Here is a 20076-nt window from a genome sequence, read left to right as displayed (position 1 = left end):
GTGTTGCCTAACGTTTTAGGCTTTTGAATTTAAGAAACAACACTCAACTAAAAATGAAGAACCTGCTTAGGATGAGATTGGAAACCTGTTATAACCTTCACGCCTGAAGGATCTGAAACCTAGCATATTACTGATGCTCGAAGTGTTGCCTAACGTTTTAGGCTTTTGAATTTAAGAAACAACACTCAACTAAAAATGAAGAACCTGCTTAGGATGAGATTGGAAACCTGTTATAACCTTCACGCCTGAAGGATCTGAAACCTAGCATATTACTGATGCTCGAAGTGTTGCCTAACGTTTTAGGCTTTTGAATTTAAGAAACAACACTCAACTAAAAATGAAGAATATGCTTAGGATGAGATTGGAAACCTGTTATAACCTTCACGCCTGAAGGATCTGAAACCTAGCATATTATTGATGCTCGAAGTGTTGCCTAACATTTTAGGCTTTTGAATTTAAGAAACAACACTCAACTAAAAATGAAGAACCTGCTTAGGATGAAATTGGAAATCTGTTATACTCTTCATGCAACGTATTACTAATACATTTTTATTTTTTTTTTCTGCATAACACACTTAATATTCTGAGAGCACCGTAAAGAATGACGGAATGGCAATTCACTGATACACGCTATATTAGATAAGTCACACGGAACACGGGCAAAATGGGGCGAAAATATGTAGAAAACTGAGAAGAAAAGATATAAAGAAATAAAAATATGAAAAGCTAATCGCTTCAATAGGCTGACATTAGCATTTATGGCTGTTCGTGTGAGAGTAATAAACTAGAGAATATGAAAGATCAGGCTTTTAATGTATATAACGTACGATTCTGAAATATGCTGTGATATATATATATACATATAAACGCAAAATAAACTTCTGCTTTAAACTCCATATGAATTAAGAAGGCCAAGAGATAGGGGAAACAAAAGATCAGAAAACAAATGAAAAAAAGCATCATGCAACAGAAGAAAAAAAAGAAAGAAAACTGGAAGGTACAAAACGAAACGAATTCGTTTCAATATTTTTCCTAAGCTTTTTTTTTTTTAGTTTTTTTTTTCTCTCACACCTCAACTTCATGTTTTGTCATTATCACAATAAAAATTTGCCACCCTGCCTGAGCAGAACGAACATGCTCATGTTAACAGATGACTATCACACACAAACGGTTAGTCACGCATCTCCCGTTGGGAGAACAGTCATTTCTCACCTACCAATATTTACACGAAACAAATGGTCGCTTGGTGTTTCTGTGTGCGTATACATATATTATATAAAGGGAAGAAATCGAAATACTGTTTCGGTAGTTCAAGTCGGATTACTAAACACTAGAAGCATATTATATATATATATATATATATATATATATATATATATATATATATATATATATATATATATATATATATATATATATATATATATATATATATATATATATTATCCCTCCGTGGTCACACTTAATTTTTGTGACACAGGAGTCACCCTGAGGTTCAATGGACCCCAGAAACTTTTTTGTCTTATTTAATGTTTTAAATATTTTTTTTTCTTTTTTTTCTTTCTTTTTTTTTTTTACGATTTTGGGTATACGCAGCGTACCAACCATAACAACAGGCGGTGTTACCAATTGAATTTACATGAATGAGAAAGGTTTCAAAAAATAACAGGAAAAAAACTGAACTAAAAGTAATTTCTCTGGGGTCTGTTAGACCCCAGTGTGATCACGGAGGGATATATATATGAGAAAAATGAAATCTTTCTGTTTTACGTCCCACGATTGTTCCGGCTAAGCTAAAAAAAAAAAAACGGTGATGATGAAAAATAAATGCAGTGGTGGAGTAAAAATGATGGGAGTAAAAAATTTACATGATCTCGGATCGAATTAGAGATCCTTAGCACCAGAAGTGAGAGTTCTATCGCCGACCAGCCTTGGTCTGGCCCCTTTACTTCTTAAAATGGACTTCGAACCCCTACTCAGCTTGTGTACTGCTACCACCATGACCCACTCTGACTCATTGATCCACTCTGCTCAGTGCATTGTAGACAGCATCTTCTGAATACTGAATTCGTCTACGATTTACTTTTAAGGCCTCCATTTTTCTTCCCTTTTCATCTGTTTGTATTTACTTACCTGAGATGAGTATATCTAACACTAAGTGAAAAAAGAGCTTCAAGCACTTTTGGATGTTGATTATTGTAATAGTAGTAAAAGGACTTACTACTTGGCTTTCGAGACACAGTCGAATTTTACAGTATTTTTTCACTTTACCTCCATTTGAGACTTTCGAATTTCATCCTATTTTCCACTGAAAAGTATCTGTAATTCAATAAGGAAATAATTATATATGATAATTAAATTGAAATTCATCGTAATATGGCCAATAACAAACACTTTATCATGTTATATCGTAAAGGTCAAATCCACCAGTATCCTAACAGAGCGGTGCTTGAACGATTGACCGTAGAAATTCAAACCCCGATTAGTGATAATTTCACAGCCTTGTTATATTACAAGTGGAAACTCTTTAGCCAGTACGGAGGAGGGCGTGGATCATGGGTCACTGTTGATGACAATGGGTTTTGGTGGGTGGTGGGTCAAGTTTTCATTGACACACGCAATCTCTGGTTAAGAATTTGATCACGAAGCCGCCACTAAAAGCCCTCGCATACTGTTTTTAAATTGATATTTTCAAAAAAAAAAAAAAAAAAAAAAAAAACACGAGAACATCTTCAGTCACTACTGCTGCATATAAGAAAACATAAAAGAGTAATTGTTCCAACGACAAAGAATAGGTATCATATAGGTTTTCTCAAATATCCATTTAAAAATGGTCTTCGTAAAGAAAGCAAGACGAGATGAAGTATTGAAAGAAAAAGTGGCGGCATTCACTAAAAAAGAGATGAAGAACGGAAAGAAAAAAACAGGTAAGAAAAATGAGAAGAAACTCACACAAGAGGAGGAGAAGAAAGAAGAAGAAGCAAGAATCCTCGAAAGCTCCAGCAGAGTGTGAGGAGAATTATTTGAGATCCCAAAAATGTTTCTTCTATAAGCGAGCACGTATTAGCCCTCATTGTATTTTGTGTGACGACTCTGTTCCCTTATCGGCTGCTATAAATTTTAGCCAGCTTTCCGCTCGGTTAGGGAACAGCCCGCATAACAATGAACAGGCTTTTTAGCCGTGGAAAATACGGTACGATAGAAGATTTTTACGCTATACTAGTACGCCAAAGAAGGTCGTTGATATAAGGTCTCCTTTCTCCCCCACCTCTGCAAGCAAACGAAAGATCTCCCCCCTCCAAAAAAAAGGTTATATAGAGACAACATAAAGATTAATAGAAAAGACAGAGACAGTGAACAAACCTTTAATCATCATATCGAAGCAACCATGTATTCCGTGTATAAAAATCTTGACTTAATTTTTAAAGATTTTCATCACCCTTTTGAAGATAGTATACTACAAGAATAGTACACACCAGTCCGAAGTTTGGAGGGGAATCCAATAATACAAGACACTACATTTATGTAACACGGAACAGGTGTTATTCTACAGCCGAAAAAGGTTTCTTCTTCTTTTTTTTTTTATTTTTACTGGGATACAGTAATACAAAACACTACGTTTATGTAACACGGAACAGGTGTTATTCTATAGCCCAAAGAAGTTTCTTGACTGGGATCCAATAATACAAGACACTACGTTTATGTAACATGGAACAGGTGTTATTCTACAGCCGAAAAAATACAGCAAGTAGTTTTTACGTACTGTTACCTATATTCTAACGAAATATTATAAAACTAGATTGTTTTTGTGAGAAACGAAATAGTACAGATGGTGAGTAAGGACAAATCTTTAGTCTACATCAAGCATTTCTTTGCTAAACAAATAGTTTTATTAAGAATGTGTACAAATTTATGCCTGCGAATCCGGTAGACTCTCACGTGATTTTGCCCCTAGTACACACCAATGCTTGGAGTATGTGTGTTACCGTTAGAATGATACAACCAACACTAGAAAAAAATAGGCTAATTCAGTGGTTCCCAACCTTTTCGAGCCTAGCACACACATCTTTGGGTGAATGGAATTATCCTGAGCGCCTCCTCATTGTAACCAAACTTACCCATGCACGAGGCTAAATGTAAGACTTGGATGAAGCAGTTTCAGAACAAAAAAAAAAAAAAAAAAGACTTCGGATCTTAAAATCTGCCTTAAGTATATATATATATTTGTGTGTGTGTGAGAGTATTTCAAGAAAATATATATATATTCAATTTCAAGAATAGGCCTACAACACAAAACCAGGAACGATTTCAGATTCAACAATGTTGTTCCTTTGTTGACTTCACAACGCACCGCTTTACCATCTAATCACTTGCCGTTGTTCAGAAGGAAATGCCCTTTCCCGTTCCTGATGTATTAGTTATCCGTGTGAGTACAGAGAGACCAACATTGTTTCCATTATTATAAAAGGTGCCTCATAAAGAACGTAATTATTGAAATGCCCCACCATTTCTGTTCGAGTAAATTAGCAGCACTGGACGTTACACAATTTTAATCTGCCGACTTTGTGGCTGGTAGTTACGGAACGACGACAGCACATGATTGTAATCTGTTCCCTGTACGGGAAGGAACTGTATGTACTTGTTACGAGAGAGATTTTCTGGCCAGGTGATTTCTCGCAACAAATGACATGAGTTGGCCACCCCAGATCTTGTGATTTGACACCACGTGATTTCTTTCTTTTAGAGGTGCTTGAAATCTCGTGTATACACTAACAAACCACGATCACTTCCAGAGCTCAAGCCCGAGATTAAGCGTGTAATTTCGATAACTACAGGTGCACATGGGTTTGGGATTGAAAAGGGATGCTACACTTAAAAAAATAAATAAACTAATAGTAATCAGACCCGGATTTAGGTGGAATGAGGCCCCAAGGTATTGAAAGTAATGGGACTCTTTATATGTCCTTGGGGTCTCGGGTTCAAACCCTGCTCCCACCAAGTGAACTTTGTGGTGGACAAACACCGTGTGCGTGGGTTTTCTCGGGGTTCTTCCGTTTCCTCCCACTTTCTTCATTCCACCATTTCATCCATCTCTCATCATCACCGTCTCCTTTAGCCTAACTGGCATAACCGTGGGACGTAAAACTCAAAGATTTCATTTTTCATTTTCTTTATATGTCTAGATGTTCCTTGTTCTTCAGCTTTGTGATACAAGTGGCCATGCAACCAATTCATGTACCCTATACACAAAAATCCAATAGGTACCCTGTATACAGAAATGAGCAAACTAGTTATATTGTAGGGAGATGGCTAGCAGAAGGGACATCATTACTTACACAATAGGAGACTTCTAGAATACAAGGTTACGCACGTTTTATTTTATTTTACATTTTACAAATTTACACCCAGTTTTCGTTCCTTTAAATTTTTTGGGCCCCTATGATAGAGAGGGGACCCTAAGCTATAGCTTGTGTTAGCTTATATGTAAATCCAGCACTGACAGTAACGTAGTGTATTCTCTAGCATATTTCAGAGCGGTCCCGATTTCTGAATAAGTTCGAGGGGATCCGGTCAGGTATGTATGTTTCTTTTTTAGATATTTAAACAAAAATCCAAGCAAATGTGTTCAGATTCTGGACTGACCGAAGCAAATTTTATGGCAGCACGGTTTCCCTCGCCCCTCCTCTTAAAGGATTGGTGCTCACTTACCTCCCGTCTTCTAAAAATGAAGGGAAAAAAAGGCTAAAAGAAGAAAACGATCTGATTCTTCACACTACAGGATTTTGACCACAAAGCAACACAGTATTCCCGGTTCCCAATCCACCATAAATCCTATCACATAAGAACTTTTAATTCCAGCTTTTTTTTTTCTTTTAAATCGGAGCCAAAAGGTTGTAGTTCTCTTTTCTTTATACTTTTTATATTAATTTTAAGAGTTTGGTGCGTGATTGAAAAGAAATAAACCTACAAAAACAAAAAAAGCTCTCTCTTCAATACTTTATCCTTTTCCCCTGTCAAAAAACAAACTTTTTCTTGTGATATAATATATATATATATATATATATATATATATATATATATATATATATATATATATATATATATATATATATAGAGAGAGAGAGAGAGAGAGAGAGAGAGAGAAATTACGAAAGATAGATAGATACGAAATCGAAAGAAAACGATTGGAAGAAAAGAAAATATATATATATATATATATATATATATATATATATATATATATATATATATATATATATAGGAAAACATTTGAACAGAAGAAGTAGTAAGAAGAGGGGCGAAGGCGTGTAAAGAGAAAACTAAAAAGTAAGATAGAAAATATACCAATATCTTTAACATTTTCTCGTGCCGCCAATCTTCTCTTAATCGTACGGTGGATAAATTGCGAAATAAAGAAACTTGGAAAAAGTCAATCACTTAGCGAATGAAATAATAAAAAAAAGAGAAACTAAAACTAAAACTGATCTAGAAGAAAAAAAACATAGGAAAAAGAAAATTAAAAAAAAAAGATTTTTCTCAGATAATTGAAAAAATGTATTAAAAAAGCAAATAAAAGTTACAGTTAAAAAAAAAGAAGAAGGAAGAATTATATCTTGAGGAATTTGATGAAAATTTTTTTTTAGAAAAAAGAAAATCTTGCAACAGTTGCTTCATAAGTCTATATCCACGTACCAATGCTGTATAATGGTTGGTTCAAAATTATTACGTGACGAATTTAGAAAACGAAAAATGAGCTCTTTCAGTTTTACGTCCAACGTTTACATAATTTCACTACAGGAAACGGACGGTGAAAGAATGTATATGACTATGATAGAACCGATGGAATGAAAATGTTGGAGAAAACACGAGAACTTCTAGAAAAGGCACGGATGTCCGATGTTGTCCACCACGGGATCGGACCAGTAACCTCTCGTATAAAAGCAGGTGAGCGCTCTGTCACTGCTTAAGAGTCTTCATCCCTGCGAAATTAAAATACCGCTAATTTTACATTAATTATGTGATATCTTCAAATAGGTAAAAGATAATCGAAATGTGGAACAAAAGCGCCCTAGACAATATTATTTTGCATGAGGTACCGCTGTCACGACTCACTTATCTGCTTTCGATTTCGAGCCATTTTGAAAATCGGCATTTATTTTCGCGTTTCTAAACAGCTGAAAACGGAAAGCCATTAGGTGACTTATGATAACGGTACCTCACGCAACATAATATTGTCTAGGGCGCTCTTGTTTCACATTTCAATTATCTTTTATCTATTTGAAGATATCACATAAGTACTGTAAAATTAGCGGTATTTTAATTTCGCCGGGATGAAGACTCTTAAACGTGCCTCAGTCTTTAATTAGCTAGGGAGCGGGCACGGTGGCCCAGTGGTCGAGCGCTTACCTCTGGTGCATGGAGTCCCCGGTTCGAACAAGTAAGTTTGTGGTGGACAACATCGTGTCCGTGGGGTTTTCTCGGTGTACTCCCCTTTCCTTCTACACTCTCATTCCACCAATTCTTCCATAATCATTCACGTGGTTTAATCATCCGTCTCCCTTAGCCTAAAGGACATTAAACTGATCATAATCGTGGGACGTTAAAACTGGTCATAATCGTGGGTCGTTAAACTGGTTATAATCTTGGGACGTTAAACTGGTAATAATCGTGGGACGTTAAACTAATCATAATCGTGGGACGTTAAACTGATCATAATCGTGGGACGTTAAACTGGTCATAACCGTGGGACGTTAACCTGATCATAATCGTGGGACGTTAAACTGGTCATGCCGTGGGACGTTAAACTGATCAGAAACGTGGGACGTTAAACTCGTTATAATCGTGGGACGTTAAACTAAAAGATCTCATTCCAATTTTTCAATTATAGTTACTATCATCGTATTACAGGCCAATACTCTATCGGTTTTATACAATTTCCATCTGTACATGCACACACTGTAAAAAAAAATCATTGTGTTATTTCAACGACATGCCTATGTGTTAACACGATTGTGTTAAAATATAATACAAACAGGCAGTTAGAACAACTCACTCTCCATTTGGAGTTGTGTGTCAAATGCCGGTAGTTGAAATGACACACAGTCTGTGTGTTAAATTAACACAAGTGTAGAATCTTCGGTGTTGTTTTCTGCGTGATTGACAAATATATTGGGCATCTAATTATAAAGGCTTCTGTACTGAAACTACAGACAAACACAGTAGAAAGAAATACTTAAACAAATCCAGGTATTAGCAAAATTTCTACGTGTAAAGTGCGCGATGTGTTTTCAATTGTTTTACTTAATATTTCTGAAGAAATATGTCAACAGTGAGAAACAACACCGTATTACTGTGTCACTTCTACACTGCACTAAAGCTCACTAGTCAACAGCGGAGAGGATATTTTGAAAATGGCGGAAAACCAGTAGAATCACGATTGAGAGGCAAACATATTATAAGGATATAGGTAAGAGTTTCTATTATTCTTCAACAAGATATTGGTGAAGGTTAAGTTTCGCACTATTAAGAAATACTTCACAATAAATTTTGGGGAGGACGACAGAAAAGTTTATGAAGGTTTTCTAAATGAAGTGTTCTGTAGTTTACTATTCTCATTTTAAAATTAGAATCTTCACTAATCATAAGCATGCACACCACAAGCTATTGCAACACAGAAAAATGGTTACATCAATACCGTACACGGAGTTATTTCAACATCAAAATAGGTGTCACAGTAACCCAGAAGTGAAGTCGAACTAACACCAAAAATGGTGTTAATCTGGTGGTCCGACCTTGAATTTTAACACAGAAAATGTTGAATTAACACCAAAACGGTGTTTCTTATACGGCTTTGACCTTGAATTATGACACAGATTGTGTGTTGAAATAATACAAAAATGATGTTGAAATAACACAGGGACTGTGTTATATTGATACTTGACATGATGTAATATTAACACAAAATAATTAACACACTACACATTGTGTTGCTTTCTTTGTGTTGGTCCAACACCGCCACAAGTAACACTCAACACTTTTCCCCATACTACCGACCCTGACATGGTGTCGAATCAACACCGAAAATACAAACACAGATCCGAATTTAACACCGCTCAACACCGGTTGTGTGGTTAAAATGTAACACACTCCCTGTGTTAATCGCCAACACTGTGAGGTCTGTGTTGAATTAACACCGCATAGTGGTAGTCATGCTGGAACCACTGCCCTGTGTAAAATTTGAGTTGAACCAACACAACTATTTTTTTACTGTGCAGGAATAGTTACGCCTTTTGTTTGGCTATTTTTAAATGATTTGAAAGGAATAACCTACTGCCAATATGCACGTATGAATAAAAATTTTAAAAAATCTGGCTTATGCATGTTATTCCTGTATGTAAATAAGTATACTTGTGAAAATACTTAAAGAAATCGGGGCCAACTGGAGAGACCGACGAATCATTCGAAACCTATAAGTAGAACAGCGCTTGAATGAAGCAGAAACCAATAGTGTGAAGATTGGAAGAGCAGTGAGACAAGAATGTAATAGTATGTCATCACAATTATTTAACATTTACAGTGAATGTTTAATGAAGGAAGTATTAATGGGAATTAGGAACTTCAAGATTGGAGGGGAGATCATTAACAAGATGACGTACGCAGATGATACGGTTATTATGACTAAAACTGAAGAAGGACTATACAAGATGATTGATAAAGTAGTTGACACTGGGAAACTATATGGAATGGAAATCAGCATTAAAAAAATCCAGTGAAAACTCGCCCTTACGGGTCAGAGTAGAACAAAGAGAAGCTGAGGAGGTTGAAAATTTAAAGTGTCTGGGAAGTATTTTGACGAGAGTTGCTTACTGCACCAAAGAGATCAGATCAAGAATAGCCATAGCCAAATAAGCATTCAACAAGAAAAGATCACTCTTAACTAGCAGTCTCAATATTTGACTTAAGAAGAAGTTGGTCAAGTGTTATATATGGAGCATTGGATTGTATGGTTCAGAGACTTGGACATTACGGAAGTTAGAGAATAAATATTTAGAGAGCTTCGGAATGTGGTGTTGGAGGAAGATGGAGAAGGTACAATGGGACAGTGAGAGCAACAAAGGAATATGTTTTGAAACGGATAGGAGAGAAGAGGACACTTCTAGCTAGCATCCTTCGTAGGAAGGCAAATTGGATTGGACACATCTTGCGAAGAAATTGTCTTCTTCATACCGCCATAGGAGGAAAGATGGAAGGAAAGCTAGGAACAGGAAGAAGAAGAACACAAGTGATCGATGATTTGAAAAATAGAGGAAAATATTGGGAGTTAAAAGAGGAAGCTGAAGATCGAGAAACGTGGATACATTTCAGGCCCAAATATAAATTTAAAAAAAAAACTCATTAGTCTCTCAGGACCTCCCAAAAGGCAGAATAATTAATCATTATATATATATATATATATATATATATATATATATATATATATATATATATATATATATATATATATATACGTTATTTAAGGAAGTAATTAGGCACATTGAAAATCTGAACAGAATGGACATAGAAACCCATATGAACTATACGACCCATTCCTCTTTACACTAAAACAAATCTTTTAGCGTATACATATATCATAAGAGAATGGATCATGAATGAGCAGTACTGAAAAATGAAAATATAATTAACAGACAGTAAATGCAAAAAAAAGAAAAAAAGAAAGATATAAAAAGAAGTAAAACGAAGATTTTGAAGATAATGTCAGCGCTTGTCATATTTCTCGTTTTTTATGCACGCCATCTGTCTCATAATTAAGTATATTACGTGCAACCTTAATGTTCGTCTATACGATATTGCGTGCACCGTACTTCACACTTCTTGGCTATTAATCCCCGTTATGTTTCGCACATAAATGGAAGTTAATTTGTTATCACCGCAATCAGAGCCATCTGTTACCAGTTCATGTCAACTAATATTGGTGACGTAAAACCTTAATTATTCATAGGGACCTCTTTTTGAGTTGCAAAAGAGGTACGTAAAACGACCGGGATCCTTACTCCTGTTAAAAACGTGTTCGTTCTGTGATGGAGCCATTAAACCAATCCCCCCCACCCCCCCACCCCCACTGTTCTCTTTGAACGGTCGTTTTTCCAGTTTACGGGGAGAGGTCACCACGGGTATGGTTCCGACTCGCTTTCAATTTACCTTACGTGTTGAGAGCGGTTTTCCCTAGCATACATTGTCTATTGTCACTACCAATAGCAAGCGAGAACATAACAGTTCCGTCTATCCTCACGTGTTTAAATGTCTTCGTGGTGGAAGGTGGTATTACCCGTTTTCTCGAATGCACACTTAATGCAGAGTGACAGGAAATTTACCGCTGGCATAAATGTTTCGAAACGTTGATATTATTGAAGGGTGAAAATGGGGTGTCAAATGGGTGACCAAATGGAGATACCATCACAAGCAACAATGCACACGGATATATACACCATGCATTAATGCGCGACCTATTGCATGGATAAATAGTCAGCTCCAATTTCAAAGGTAATGGCTTGATATGGGAATCATTCTTAACACTACAAATGCAGTAATACGCATATGTATTATGCGGAAGTTATTCGATTTAAGGTGCCCTCAATATGTATTTTAATGTTATACAAATTATTTTAATTTGAAAGTAACAATAACAAACAGCAGAAAGAACTATAAAGATATATGTTTGATAAAATGTATTTTGTTGTAACGCAATAGGTTGTACATATATAGTATAATCAATCATTCATCCCAATTTATATTTTCATGCCCGTAAACCAATATAAATTAGGGACACGTTAAAATATCAAATACTTCTTTCGACAAAGTGCATACTTTCAAATATCTAGAATCAACATTTCCAGTACATCCACAAAGAAATTAAATGTCGACGGAAAGCAGGGATTTCGTGTTATTATTCAGTTCAAAGTCTTTCGCGTTCGCGAATTCTGTCCAAGGATTTGAAGCTTAAAATATATATGGTACGATAATTCCCTGTTATGTTTCATGGTTGTGAAACATGGTCACTTACTTTGAAAGGAGACTGCAAGTAAAATATTTTAGAACATAATCATGAGGCGAATATTCGGACTTAAGAGGGACGCGAATAGAGAAACTTTTTGTGAATGTGATATTGAACCTCCGGGTTCCAATGGTCATAGAGTTTGTTAGTTAGCAAGTATTGTCTGGAAATCTGCATATTTTAATGAAATATATATTTATTTATATCCTATTTTAATGAAATTTGACACGTGACTTCTTTCAGAGTTCGGAAATAGGCATATTTGCTCGTGATTAGAATCGTAAAGATTAAATACGAGTTATAATAAACACAATGTTGGAAGCTAATGCTCAAATTTTTAAGTGTAGTATGATTATTAAAAAGAGACAACTTTCAAAAAAAATATTCCGATTTTGTTGCAATACATATTTTTTTTCATAGATTTGTGATTACGTCCTTGGTAGATGCTAAGTTATATGGAACGACACTTCCAAGATCTGAACCGCTGTAATGCATTCAGCCTTTTCCACTGGGAATCGAACCCGGTAACTTGTCGACTAAAAGAATACACATATTTCTACGCATATTTATGCTTCACGATTTATGGACAATCGAAATTGGTGTTTGGACTTAAAATTTTCACACATACACAAAAGAAGCTATTTACCTTAAGTAAATGTAATGTGTACTTATGATAAAGATTTGATAAAATCAGTAAAAGACGACTTTTTCATACATGAGAAACTAAGACACATTTTAAAAAAAGTATTTACTAATAATTATTATTTTTTTACTTACCTCTATGCCTGTTGGTTTGTTTGTCGAACATTAGCATAGCATCCTCAATCTGAAAGAAACAGAAATAAGTTCATAAATAAATATTCACGAATCAAGTCATAGAAACTCCACAATATACATGAAGGTACATAAAACATACGAAGTCAAAGGCGATCATGTTCCCGTACAAGCAGAATTAAAATAGTACTTAACAAAGGCACATATTTGTACACATCATCTCTTCTGGACAATTTTCGGCACAATTTCGAGATGTAGAGAAAGTTTAGAGTATGAAAGTTATCATAAAAAAGACACTCAGATTAACAAGGCAAAGATGCATGGGCGTCTCTGGCGGGGGCACGCGTCCCCCCAATATTTTGAAGTACAAAATATTCAATATTTTATTCTAATTTAATTTATTTACTAACGACAGAATAATAACATATATAAAAATATTTTTTATATTTATTTGAAATATAATTTTCAAGCTGTGAAACGATTATAACAGAGTTCTTGATATAGCCCTATCTCAGGGGGTTCGTGAAGGTAAGCAGAAATGTAACAAATAGAATCGTAGATAAGAAATAGGTTTGGCTAGGTAGTACCATTTAAATCACTTTCTTTGATGTCCCCTCAAATTTTACATGCCAGAGACTCCAGTGCAAAGATGCATTTCGTTTTTACATTGAATGATGAAATACATTTCTAAAAATATTCCATAAAACAAAGATCCCTTTCTAAAAATATTCCATAAAACAAAGATACATTTCTAAAAAATATTCCATAAAACAAAGATACCTTTCTAAAAATATTCCATAAAACAAAGATACCTTTCTAAAAATATTCCATAAAACAAAGATACATTTCTAAAAAATATTCCATAAAACAAAGATACCTTTCTAAAAATATTCCATAAAACAAAGATACATTTCTAAAAATATTCCATAAAACAAAGATATGTTTCTAAAAATATTCCATAAAACAAAGACGAAAAGAAAAAAGGGAATAAAGAAAGACCAGTAGACAGAAGAAGCGAATCAAGAAGGCATATCCATATTTTGCCGGTTTGCGAGTATCGAAAGGGTGAAAATACCACTGTTTTATAGACAACTTTGGCGCACAATTTATAAACGAAGACAAAATTTAGAAAGAGCATACCTCTCATAAGTTCTCTTTCTTCTACAAATACAAAGATGATTTTATACACAATTTGTTTTATAAAAATCGAAGGAATTTTACGATAGTTGTTATAAAAGAGGCAGGATAGATAGATGAGGCAAAAATGCATGTCGTCTTTATATTCAATGATAAAAAGTTCACTGAAATAATAATTTTAATTTATTGATAGCAGTGACCTCATCCTAAGCCATAAATGGTAACAAATATACAAATAATATACAATGGAGGATTACGTCATAGTAAATATAAAATAAAACAAAATAAATTAAAGAGAAATAGTACATCAAAATATTTCAATCAAATATATCATACATGAACTTAATGAAAGCTGAGATTACAAAGTAAAATTTAAACATTACCTCCATTCACATATCTATTAAACTGAAAACTATCATGTAATGTATAACAAAGTAAAATATAATGAACACTAATAAAAATTAAACAAAATTTCATAAGAATATATATAGCAAAGAACATGATTAGATATAAATAAACACATATCAAACGAAAGACAATTGGAATTTCATAGACAATATACCAGACAGAATAACGGAAAATAATAATAATAATAATAATAATAATAATAATAATAATAATAATAATAATAATAATTATTATTATTATTATTATTATTATTATTATTATTATTATTATTATTATTATTATTATTATTATTATTATTATTATTATTTTGATAAATGTGCAGAAAAATAACCTCATAAATTCATGGCATTTACTCTTCTCTAGTGTTTCCTGGTCACCGAGAGGGGAAACAAAAACATTATCAGCATTTCGCACACTACATTTTCAAATTTTGAAAGAGCACAAGGTAAAATTAATTCCAGGTCCGTTTCGCTCTGCAATCAGGACAGCAGGAGGGAAGTGGGGGAAAGAGGTACACAGATGGAGGAGGGGTCTATCCCCTCCCCCTTCGTCCAACAATAGAGGAAAACAAAGGAGTGGAAAATATCAATACAAAAAAACGAAAAAAAAACAAAGAAAGCGAACATTCATACGCACAGCTATAGTTTATATGCTCGGTCCTATTTCACACCACTAACATGCATTGCTTTCCTGGCTGTGGTGTTGGTCTGCATGCTGAAGAAGAAGGGGGGGGTACGAGGTAGGTGGTAGTGGTCAAGCACAGATACCGGGATATGAAATCTCGTTGCCTAAGCTCACAAATCACTGATCATTTTGCTGTGGGATCTAGATAATCACGGATCTGCATTTCCATTTTTATATGTAATGTTTCTTTTTCTCTGATTCTTTTTCGAATAGCGTTCATGCATATATATGTATATATATATATATATATATACAAAAACATGCAATAGAAAAACAAAAGAACAGGGGCAACCGGAGAAAGATGCGCAAATCTATATGCTTATAACGAGGGAAAAAAAGAAATGATTTATACCATGTTCATTCTTTCTCATAATCTTCTATTTTTTTAGTGATTCATCGTTTTCTTTCTGGTAGAAATTATACAGCCATTACTTTTTTTTTTAATCATACGACAGCATTGCTTCCAAAACTAAAAACCTGTATAAGTTGGCAACGTGAGTTACTACTGCACTAGTACCTTATTAGTTATCTCTAAAAAATTCTTGTGTTATTGCTGCACTGGTAGTTGCTGTCTCTAAAGTGACTAATTTGTTATTATAGCACTACTACTTGTTATCCCTAAAATGATTAGCAAGTTACTATTCCACTGGTAGATATTATCTCCAAAGCAGGTAGTGAGTTACTAATACATTGATAGCTATCTCTATTATGGCTAGTCAGTTACTACTGCATTGATAGTTGTTATCTCTAAAAATATTTCCCTTAGTTTCATTTCTAAGCTGCCTACGTGAGTTACTATTGCAGAAATACTTTGTTGGTTATCTCTAAAACTGCTAGTAAGTTATTACTGCGCTGATTGTTAATATCTCTGAAATGGCTAGTGATCTATTATTCCACTAGGAGTTGTTGCCTCTAAAATAGCTAGCGAATTACTATTGCACTGATAGATGTTATCTCTAAAGCAGATAGTGAGTTGATAGTAGTTATCTCTAAATTGGCTAGTGCACTGGTAGTTGTTATCCCTAAAATGTTTCTGATAGTTAATTATCTCTCTAGGTGACTACGTTAAATACTATTTCACTAGTAGTGGATTATATCTAAACTGGCTATGATTTACTACCGTACCGACAATCGTTAATTTCTAAAATGTCTATTTCAGATACTATTTCACAGATATTTGTTGTATCTAAACTAGCTACACGATTTATTCTTAATTACCTGCTTCGCTGGGTCGCTCCGTTAAAATAGTAATCTGTTCCGTTAGTCAGTAAATTTTTACTATTACTGAAGTAGTCTCTAATATCGGTCATTTTCAATCATATATATATTCTCCAAGTTGCTAGGCTGAATTTTGATTTAAACGGCATCGCTCTCAGTGACCCCAAAATCTATGGATTCGACACTAACATTGGTCATTTTCGATCATTTTTATATACTTCCCTTCCTCTCTCCCCTAAGTTGGAACGTTAAAATGAAATAACAGGAAGCATCCCAGCCCCGAACCTCATCTATGTTGAAAATTTGATTGAGATCAGTCACGTGGTTCAAAAGTTATTAAGAGGCCTCATCCCGGCGAAATTAAAATACCGCTCATTTTACAGTAATTATGGGATATCTTCAAATAGATAAGAGATAATTGAAATGTGGAACAAGAGCTCCCTAGAGAATATTATATTGCGTGAGGTACCGTTATCACAAGTCACCTAGTGGCTTTCCGTTTTCAGCCGTTTAGAAACGCGAAAATAAATGCCGATTTTCAAAATGGCTCGAAATCGAAAGCAGATAAGTGAGTCATGATAACGGTATCTCATGTAAAATGATATTGTCTAGGGCGCTCTTGTTCCACATTTTGATTATCTTTTATCTATTTGAAGATATCCCATAATTACTGTAAAATTAGCGGTATTTTAATTTTGCCGGGATGAGGCCTTTTAAGTCATAATCATCTTCATTTTCATTTATATAGAAGATAGATAAGTAGATAGATGGATGGATGGATGGATAGATAGATAGATAGATAGATAGATAGATAGATAGATAGATAGATAGATAGATAGATAGATAGATAGATAGATAGATAGATAGATAGATAGATAAAGAACTGTTTAAAGGCATTTTGAACATCTTAGTTCATTGGTTGTAGCTTAGTTCATGGTATGAGTAATTATTTGTGTCAAAAAGAACTTTAATATTTTTCTTCAAAATAAATCGAAAATGTATTGCTACTTTATGTACTTTCAGTGAATGAACAACAAACTAGCAGAACGATTTAAGGAACATTAAAAATATCAAATGCAATAATAAAAAAAAACAATAAAAACGGGAAAGAAAAGCTATTGACCGCTGTTAAGAACAAAATCAATATGTTACAAAGTGACTCAGAATTAGCCCGAATCGATTACAAATAAAAAAAAAGAAAAGAAAAAACTCTTTACGTCTTTCAATTCTACGGTATTTCAAACGACTGACCAAATTAGAAAGAAAAGAAAAAAAACAGAATTGTAAGCAAAATGTGATATTAAAGATACTTCTCAGCAGCTGTTAAGTAAAAAGCAGAATATAAAATTATTAGGAGTCCAAAATACTAACAACAAGAGGGAAAAGAGAGAGAAACCCATACTTTCCCTTGGATTTACGTCGATACGAGTTGTTAAAATATTGAATAACTCTCTTTACTCCTCATGATCGATTTTTTAGCTTGTTTTCAGTTTTGAAAAATGTATATAACACCTATTTTATTTTTATTTCAGAAAAAGTTTCCAATAAGAGTGGATAAGGAGGAACATAAAACTCAATGCTGCAAGGTAACTTCTACATGTTAAAGGGAGAAAAAAAGTACGAAAAAGGGGAGAAGATAACATGAGTAAGGTGGGTGTGAAGATAAATATATAGACAGCTTATAGAGGCACAAGTGCCTTACCATCGAGAAACAATGGCTGAATATCCAAAACAAGTATCAAACACAAATAAGCTTATATCTACGTAAAAAAAAAAAAAAAAAAAAAAAAAACATGGTTTTTATGTTCTCAACACTTCTTGTGAGAATAACTCGATCTTAAATTAATGAACAACTTGAAGCGTTTTTTTTTTTTTGGGTTGTTATATATGCCTTCCACTCGTTTATCGACCGTTATGTTTTCTTTCTCTCTTTTACGGGTGTAAATTGAGAAGGTGTTACGTGAAAGAAAAGCTGTTCTCGAGAACACCAATATGATGAGCTCCAGGTAAAACTGTAACACCAAACCATCAACGCTTGGGACTTACAATTCATCCTCTCTCTCTCCCCCCACCTTCTTTGTAGCTCTCGCTCAATCTTTTTGCTGGTCCTTATTCAGGGTTGCCAGATCAAAATTTTCCTAGTAGTATGATAAACACGAAAAAATAAACGCATTGATCTCGTCTAGCAAAGCAAAAATGAAATTTAAATACATTTCGATTGTCGGTGCACTAATACGGTAAATCATAACCAGCTTAGAGATAATAAACTACTAGTGCAACAGTATCTCACATGGCTAGCTCGAGAGAAAATTAATTACTAGAAACATTTTAGGGACAACTAATAACCTTAATCAGTTCACTAGCCAATTTAGAAGTAACAACTATCAATACAGTAGTAAATCACTAGCCATTTTAGAGACAACAGAGAGAGCGAGAGAGATCTGTGTGACATAGCAGAGATCACAATCACCACCGACTGTTATCATCTTGAGTTTGCAACATTTGTCTTCGTAAGAAAACAAGTTCCAGAGTATCAAATTCATATTCCATCCAAGGCATGTATGACCATAGTACATAACTTTCAGGGGCTACGGAGAAAGATCATTAAAATTCCTGTTCTACGACGTTGCGAATCGTAAGAATAAGCATGTTTCCATCTTTCAACATGTCCTTCCTCTTGTGCAAGTTTCAATACGATACTCCTCGAAGAGTTGGATAGCATCCCTTGTAAGAGAAATATTTTAGAGATAACAACTATCAATACAGTAGTAACTCATTAGTTGCTTTAGAGATAACATCTGACAGTGCAATAGTAACTCACTAGCTGCTTTAGAGATAACATCTGCCATAGCAATAGTAACTCGCTAGCTGCTTTAGAGATAACATCTACCAGTGCAATAGTAACTCACTAGCTGATTTAGAGATAACATCTGCCAGTGCAATAGTAACTCACTAGCTGCTTTAGAGATAACATCTACCAGTGCAGTAGTAACTCACTAGCAGTTTTAGAAATAACATTTACCAGTGCAATCTTAACTCGCTAGAAATTTTAGAGGTAATTACTACTGTAATAATAGCTCACTAGCCATTTTAACGTCCCACATATTTTTCTGAAGGGGTCGCGGTAGCTCATTGGTGGATTTTTAAAATTTTGATTTGACTTTTCAGTTTATGTGATGTTGATTCACATTGTCCTTTTAAATAGCCCATAACAAAAAGCCAAGTAGTGTGAAATCGGGACCAGGTACCTCATGCCCCAGGGTGAGCACTCCACTACTGAGCTGAGCTCCCTCGTGGCTAAGCAGTTAACGTATGCGCCTTTGGTGTAGGAGATCCGAGTTTGATTTCCAGCGGTAGCTCATGTGGTTCGGATTCCACTTTAAGTAGTAAGTCCACGTGTCAGACAACGTCCCTTTCAGCAGCGATGGGGGCAAACGGGGCTGGTGCCCCGGACGTCGGATTGGGGGACGCAAAACTGAGCAAATATTTATTTTCACTATAAGGCAAGTAAAGGAGTTTTAGCAAACTAAAGATCATAAAAAAATACCTCAGAAACTTAACAGGAACACAACGAGTCGTCAACCCTAGCATCATATCCACAGAGCATAAGTTAACTTCAAAGCTATCTTTTGAGGCATTATAAAAGCCTTTGCAGCCAAAAGAGTTCGCAAAGTTAAATTTCAATTCCAGCTTTTTGTGTTTTCATTTAACTTACATCAATTTAAGAGATTTGTAAAATGTCCGAGTATAATCCTCGAGACAACAGTTTGATTGTTTGTCATAATGAAATATTCTATTCTAAA

At 34.6% G+C, this 20076-nt stretch overlaps 1 protein-coding gene across 3 annotated transcripts in view; it reads right to left on the bottom strand.

Moving 5' to 3' along the window:
• Positions 1-20076, bottom strand: part of Rbp6 (RNA-binding protein 6) — a 1467626-nt gene that overhangs the window by 478252 nt on the left and 969298 nt on the right. For all 3 annotated transcript variants that reach the window (XM_081770618.1, XM_081770619.1, XM_081770620.1), the window contains exon 7: positions 12830-12878. In XM_081770618.1, coding sequence (XP_081626744.1) covers positions 12830-12878 — 49 coding nt within the window. The remainder of the gene's footprint in view (positions 1-12829; positions 12879-20076) is intronic.

The sequence above is a fragment of the Thermobia domestica genome, chromosome 9, assembly GCF_964235325.1.
Source record: "Thermobia domestica chromosome 9, izTheDome1.hap1.1, whole genome shotgun sequence".
NCBI classification, from domain to species: Eukaryota; Metazoa; Arthropoda; class Insecta; order Zygentoma; family Lepismatidae; genus Thermobia; species Thermobia domestica.
This window is presented reverse-complemented; position numbering and strand designations above follow the sequence as displayed.